Raw genomic sequence first — 7,425 nt, forward strand, 5'->3', positions numbered from 1 at the left:
GCAGGAATGGAGAAGAAAATAACTTGCATTTTAGAGTTTAGGTGCCTGTGAGACAGCTTTGTAGCTCAGCAGAGCTGAGGGGCCACTGGCCCATGTGAGGCCCAGACCGTGGACAGGGTAGGGCCACCCAGGGATGGTGTTTGCGAGAAGAGGCCCAAGCAGTCAGGAACACAGTGCATGATGGGGCAGGTCAAGCAAGAGGAGAATCCATGAGGAAGGAGAGAAACTGAGAGGGCTTAGAGAGCACAGAGGGTTGGGGAGGAAGTTTCTGGAAAGCGGAAGCCATCCACTGCAGCAGATGCAACAGTTAGGCTGAGCTAATGGCAGAGTGACTCTGGCAGATGGCAGCCTTTGCGATGAGATTAAATAAAGACCCACGAGGAACCTGGTAATTGGTTGATGTTGCTGAAGAACTAAAAGTACAGAGTTTTAAGAGATGAAAGCTAGTAAAAATGCTTTCAGTTCGAAGAATCGGTTTATAAATGAGAGCATGTGGAATGTATCCCACTCCGGTATGAGACAGACCTGGATTTCTGTCTCAACGCTACAGCTTGTGAATTGGAAAACTTGGGACAAGTCACTTCACCTCTGTAAGCCTCACTGTCTCCATCTGTAAAATGGGGCTTCTACCTACTTCATAGAGTCTAAGATTGTGCAGAGTCACGCTTGCCCCACCCCCTGCTTTATTTTCCTCCACAACACTTAGCACCTTAGCAATTCACTTAGCAATTCACTTACTTTTGTATTTTGTCCCTCTCCCCAACGAAAATATAAACTCTGCGCAGCAGGGAGTCCTCTCGGGTTCGTTCGCTGCCGAGTCCCCAGTGCCTAGAGCAGTGTCTGGCCCATAGTAGTTGCTCAATAAATATTTGTGGACTGGATGAATGAATGAGTAAAAAGTTGTGCTAGACGTGAAGTGTTCGGCGGCGGTGGCAGTGCTGTTACTACCGCCTGTTGGGAGAAAAGCCATTACCAAGCCACCTTCAAAGTCAGCATGGCGGCTCTCAGGGCCCAGTGCCCTTTGGGCCAACGCTCCCATTACGCTGTCTCCCTCCTACGAGGCCCGGCCCATCGTTGGAGGGTGCTGGGGACAAGTAAGTCACACATGTAGAGGAACAGATTGGAGGAGGATCAGCAGCTGGGTTCCTGGAACGCCTGGAGAACTCCAGAGAAACGGGGAGCAGAGGAAACCCTTCTCATAGAAACCAGTCAGGACATCAAAGAGCGCTCTCGGGACCACAGCTGCAGAGACGGTGTCGGCAGCCCCTGCTTCAAAGGCTGGATGGATGGTGGGGAGAAACTATCTTCTCTGACCAGAACCTGACGTCTTAAAATCCCAGCCGGCGAAGGTTTAGAAAATGAAAGAAAGAGCAATGAGTCTGACTTGCTTTATTAATCTGTGTGTTTGTGACGGCAGTAATGACGCTTAAATCTTCCATCATCAAAGTGCTTTACACCATGAACCCACATACAAATGGGACTCGGCTGAATGTGGCTGATTATAAGGAATGTGTTATTCTGATGGGAAAGACTGGAGAGGCTCTCCTTCCCAATAGCCTGCCGATTGGACATGTTCTAAAAGGAAATCTGGTATCAAAACATAAATCTAAACAGAAACCAAAATAGCAAATAGCAACATGCATTAATGGGGCCCGTTAATTTGTACCACAATCAACATTCCCTCCATTCGTTGGCCAAAGGGTATTGTTCTTTGCTGTTGCTGTTCATTTCTTTTTTCCTTTTCATCTTTCAATACATCCTTCCAAGATTCTCACAATGTACTTCAGAGTCCAGACTCTCTTATGGAAATCATGTGTCTTTGGGAACATACTGTACCACTTGAAGTTCTGGAGCCAGTTGTATTTCTGTCCCAGCATTAGGTGAGAAACAGTTGTTTGTAGGGTTGGAAGGAACCCCGGTTAGTTACTCAGCCAGGAAGAACCACACGTAAAGCAAAGAGAGAGTGTCTAAAAGATCTCAAAGAAAAGAAGAATATCTCCAGTTAACCTGTGGGCCTCATTCATTCATTCATTCATTTTCTTCATGCAACATTTGTTGAAAGTTTACCATGAGCTAGCTCTGTGCTCAGACCCCAAAATACCAAGATAAATATGACCAGTCCCTACCCTCCAGTAGCTTACAGTCTAGGAGAGGAGATAGGCAGGTCTATCAAGGTCGCAGTCCAGTGTGACAAGGCCAAGGCAGAGGTATCTGTCAGATTCGGCTCATGGGGCAGGAGTTGAGAGGTGGTTAGGGAGAACTTTTTAGAGGCGAGGGTGCCTTTTAAAGAGAGTAAAAAGGAAGGAGGTAAAGAAGGGGAGGCAGGGGTTACTTTACACAGAGGAAACTGTCCGTGCCACATAAAACAAGATGACGCAGTTGGTGCTCTAACTGTTTAATAACTGGAATGTCATGGGCACAGACAGGCCAAAACCCACTGGTGTGGTCCCAACCAATGCCTGTGGGCTGAAGATCTTTCCTACTAATATGGACAAATCCCCAGGGTATATCATTGAGCAAAACTAAATCTGATATAGAGTGGCTAGAAGTCAAGGTGGCAGTTACCCCTTGGTGAGGTAGTGACACGAAGGGGGCCTGAGTGGGGATCCGGAGCGCTGGCTTTCTGTTTCCTGATCTGCGTACTGGTCACAGGGATTTGTTTAGTTTGTGAAAATAAATTGAACTGCACACTTGTGCTAAATGCTCTTTTCAGTGCAAATGTTCAGTAAAGTGTTGTATGTTTAACAAAAAGTTTTTTAAAAAAGACCTTGCATTCATGGATGGCTCAAGTCCTCGTGAGTGACTCCAGCAAATAGTGCATATGGAGGAGATGAAAATAGAGGCATAAAGCAAAGCCATGTGAGAAGAGCCTTATATACTGAACTGAGGAGTCTGAACTTTATCCTCAGAGTTAGGAGACTCCCCGGAAAGAATGTGAGCATGTGATGGAGCTGAGGGGTGTTTAAGAGTGTGGCCTCTGCAGTTTGGCCCCTGGCTCCAAGGTTTAGTCACGACGTGTAAACTTCAGTCTCTCCAGCTGTAAAATACGCCAATGATTGTATTTGCCTCCTAAGGATTTTTGACAATCGGATAAGATAATGCACAAAAATTCAATAATAAATACTTGCACTTTCGAAAGCTTACTTAGGCAGGAACGAGGAGACTGGATTGGGGTGTGTGTGTGTGTGTGTGTGTGTGTGTGTGTGTGTGTGTGTGTGGCCAGACCAGGGACAGGCAGACAAGTTAGAAGACCCTAACGATAATCTAGTAAAGAAGGAATGAGAGCCGACGAGAGCAGGGATAGTGGAAATCAAGGAGAGATCGGTGAATTGGAGGGGGAAGAATTAACAGGACTTGATCTGGGAGATGAAAAAGACAGCACAGTCCAAGATGACTCTCAAGGGTCTGGCTCAGGTGACTGTGAAGGAGGTGATGCTCTTAGAAAGTCAACAGAAGGAATAGACTTGGGGAAAGATCATGCATCAAATTTGAAATCTGTTGAGTTGAGGGATCCCAGGAGGCATCCAGGTGGAGATGGCCACAGGAACTCAACAGTGACGCTAAAGACATAGATTTGGGAAGCATATAAAAGATTATTGAAGGCACATGAGTAGATGAGGTCCTCAAGTGAGAGAAGCAAGGGGCCAAAGATGGAACCCTAAGGAGCGTCGACACTTAAAGGGCAGACCAAGAAAAGGAACCTGTGAAGAAATTTGAGAAGAAATCAGTGGAAGGGTAAAAGAAATAACCAAGAGAGAGTGCTATTGTGGAAGCCAAGAAGGGTGTTATCCACTGTGACAAATGCCACAGAAATGTCCAGTTAAATGAAGACAAAGAACTGTCTATCGACTCCTACATATGACGGCCATTGGTGACTGCAGTGAGAGCAGCTCCAGGGGAACAGTGGAACAAAAGCAGGATGGCCGTGGGTGTGTGGTACGCGGACTGGAAGACAGCAGTCAACAAATGCAGTCAAGGGGATGGAGCTACAGCACAGAAGGTTGGGGGGTGGGGTGAGGTAAAGATCAAAGAGTTTTGTAACTTTTTCAGTGTTCACGACCACCCATTTTGAAAAAGTTAGACATACTTTTCCTTCTTTCTTTCGTTCTTTCTGCCTTTCATTTCCCTCCCTCCGTTCCCCTATTTCTCTACCTCCCTCCCCACCTCTCCTCTCTGAGTCTCCTCTCCAGAAGCCAAGGAGCAACTTATATAACTGGAAATACTTAATGTATTACCTTTTTAAGTGTTTTTAAAACAAGACATTGAAAAGTGGGTATATTTAGGCAGGGGAGTCAAAAGAACCAAATTGAGAAAGGACTTGGAGCTGGGGTAAGAGCAGGGGCTTCCTCTCTTCCTGTCAGCCTGATGTCCCACCCTGGTGCTCCGGGGGACCGTCCCTTGGCCCAAAGATGGCTTGTGTGTTAGTGGATGTGAATGAGTACAGACATTTACCGCCTTTGTCTACCCTCTCCTGGCTGGAGTCAAGCCTGTTTCTCCCACCTCGGGCTTCAGTGGCCATGCAGGCAGCTCACAGCATCCTTCCCATAATGACTCCATGCTGCTGTCCCGGCTGGGCCTCTGGCCTGCTCCCCCGACCTGGTGACCGCTTGCCTGCGGCGCTCGGCTCACAACACTTCTGCCCACTTCTCACCGAACCATCCCGGGCTTCCAGGTAGGGCTCAAACACACTGTCCTCAGGAACCCCCTCTCGTCCCCTTCAGTTAGTCACTAGGTCTATATGTTGGCCCTGCACATTTCCTGAGAGATTACTGGGAGACATTCTCATTTTAGTTGTTTTTGTATGTTTGTTTGTTTTTGTTTTTTGGGGTTTTTTGCGGTACGCGGGCCTCTCACTGTTGCGGCCTCTCCCGCTGCGGAGCACAGGCTCCGGACGCGCAGGCCCAGCGGCCATGGCTCACGGGCCCAGCCGCTCCGCGGCATGTGGGATCTTCCCGGACCGGGGCACGAACCCGTGTCCCCTGCATCGGCAGGCGGACTCGCAACCACTGCGCCACCAGGGAAGCCCTCATTTTAGTTGTTTTATAATACTTTGCCTCACTGGTGAAATCATGAGGCACCAGGAGGAATTCTCCACGACCTCCAGTGCAGTGCTGCACGCGGAGCAGGGCCTCGGCTCTGGCTGAGGCCGGCCTCAGCGCTGACTGAGGCTGGTTTGCAGAAGGTAAGGGCATGAAGTTTGCACTCGAGGGTGGGTGCAGGGCTCTTGCATCTTTGCCCACCCTCCACCGCCCCCTCCTAGGGCTCTAACCATCCGTCAATTCCACAGACATTTACTGAGCACCTACTCTGAGCCGGAAACTGCGCTAGGCACGCTGGGCATTTAGCAGTGAACCCGGCAGACAAGATCACCGCCTCGTGGAGTTTGTGTTCCATTAGAGGAGACAGCCGTCAGGGGAGAGACGATGACCCCAGGCTGTGGCACGTGCTTGGAAGGAGATGCACGGAGCTCTGTAAGGCAGGAGTACGTTTATGCTGAGACCTGCAGACCTGATAGGAGGGGAAGTTGCCCTCAGTCTTCTCTGCTTATTTAATAGTGCCCACTCCTGTAACTTTGCTTTCAGTAAAATATTTATTGAAAGGGCTGTAGGAAGGTGACATGCTGTGCGTGTTCCTGGTCAGTGAGCTCACAGACCACTAACACATCGGACCCCTAACAGATCCCACCCTCTCTAAGGGTTGTTCATCTCACCTGAAGACGCCTCTGACGCCGGGGGTGGTTTCTTTTGCAGGTGAGCCGGCCTCATCCCAGCGACCACCCTCTTCTGATTCTCTTCGTGGTGGGCGGGGTCACAGTCTCGGAAGCCAAAATGATCAAAGACCTTGTGCCATCCCTGAAGCCAGGAACCCAGGTACCGTGTTCTCAGTGATACGATCTGAACGGGAGGCCTGAGGCAGGAGTGGGGAGGGCGGACCAGGGCCTTCATTAGGCTCCCCCGCGCCCCTATCTCCATCCCCCTGCCTCCTTTCCCCCTGCTTCTTCTGCCTGTCCCAGGGCCAGGACCTGCTGTGGGTGGAGGGAAGGGGGAGACCTCTCCTACCTCTGGGTGGCAAGTGCTGAAGCGCTATTCCCAATTCCTACAGGGCTTGTATTCTCTGGCGTCCAATCGGTGCTTAATTACTCAAGAGTTTTGGCTGCTTTCCAGGCTCCAGATAATTGAGGGTGACTCCCGGGGACCATCTCCGCCCTGTGGCAGAGAGAGGACGGGGCTGGAGGAGTTTGGGAAGGCCCCTTGTCATGACAGTGACAAGTGTAGTATCTTTCTCCTCTGTAGCCTCCTGCCAGGTCCCGTCCTCCTCCTCACGCAAATGCCCGGTGGTTAAGACACAGCCCTCTAGGTTTTCCAGGCCCGAGTCTGCATCCTCCCTCCGCCTTTTACTAGCCAGGTGATTGGAGTGAGAAAAGCCCTCCGTCTTCTCGTTTAGGCTACGGGGCAGGGGGGGTGGGAAAAGAGCGCCTTGCCTGGCCGCTCACGGCTATGGGCAACCGAGGCTCTGTCCTCTGGGAGCTGAGGGGCCTCAGAACTGTCCTGCTGGGGGACACCTTCCCACTGACCCTCGCCCCCCGCCCAGTTGCGACTTGCTTTCGGGGCCTGTCTTCAGCTTTGCCGTGTCTGCATGCAGCCAGCGGCTTTCTGTGGTTTAGAGAAAGCAGAACAGAGATGCCAGTGCAGTGCTTCAGGTAGGACCTGGCTTACGTGGGGGACTGTCCACCACAGGCGCACGGAGCCCAGGGGGTATTCCGGCCACGCCTGGCTGCCGGTCTGGGTGGGGGGCAGTGTACAGGTGCCCTTGTCTCCCAGCTCCACCCACTCTGTGTATACGCACTCAGCCAGCCGAGGAGCCCCCATCTCTGCTGGCATCCGTAATCTGTACTCCGTAGTGCAGCACTCGGCGGGCTCACTGACTGCTTCCCGTTGCTGACAAAGCCTCCTCAAGCAAACACGAATTCCTTGAGGACAGAGGCTGGGCCTTCCCAGGCCTGAGCACAGGGCAGGAGCTGTGGAAGCCTTGTGGCCTGACGGCTTGATGTGAGGCAGGAGAACTGGCTTGGTGTTGTCAGGGTGGCCGGGACACCTGAGACGTAGAGAAGGCCTGGTTTCCGAGGGTCTCCAGACACCCTACTTAGGAAGGTGACCTGTATCTAGGGAGCCATGGTATGTTCTTGAGCAAGGGAGTGACCAGTCATTGGCTGTGACCATTTCTACCATTACTCACACCTGTCATGGTCATAGCTGGTGGAATTTCTGATAAAGTGGTAAATTCTGCCTCGTCTCACACCCTCTCTATCCGCAGTGTTCAGGATCTGTTTGGTGAGCAGTTGCCTTTTTGAGCAAGACATTCTTTTTTATCAGAAAGCACACTTCTCACTGCCCCTAACATGGTGAACCAAATTCTTAGCTCTTC

The 7,425-nt window shown here is 50.8% G+C and overlaps 1 protein-coding gene across 1 annotated transcript in view; it reads left to right on the forward strand.

Moving 5' to 3' along the window:
• The window catches only part of SCFD2 (sec1 family domain containing 2), a 404,625-nt gene that overhangs the window by 388,491 nt on the left and 8,709 nt on the right, over positions 1 to 7,425 (forward strand). The window contains exon 8 of the mRNA XM_007456086.1: positions 5,751 to 5,870. Coding sequence (XP_007456148.1) covers positions 5,751 to 5,870 — 120 coding nt within the window. The remainder of the gene's footprint in view (positions 1 to 5,750; positions 5,871 to 7,425) is intronic.

Source organism: Lipotes vexillifer, unplaced genomic scaffold (genome assembly GCF_000442215.2).
Source record: "Lipotes vexillifer unplaced genomic scaffold, Lipotes_vexillifer_v1.1 scaffold42, whole genome shotgun sequence".
NCBI classification, from domain to species: domain Eukaryota; kingdom Metazoa; phylum Chordata; class Mammalia; order Artiodactyla; family Lipotidae; genus Lipotes; species Lipotes vexillifer.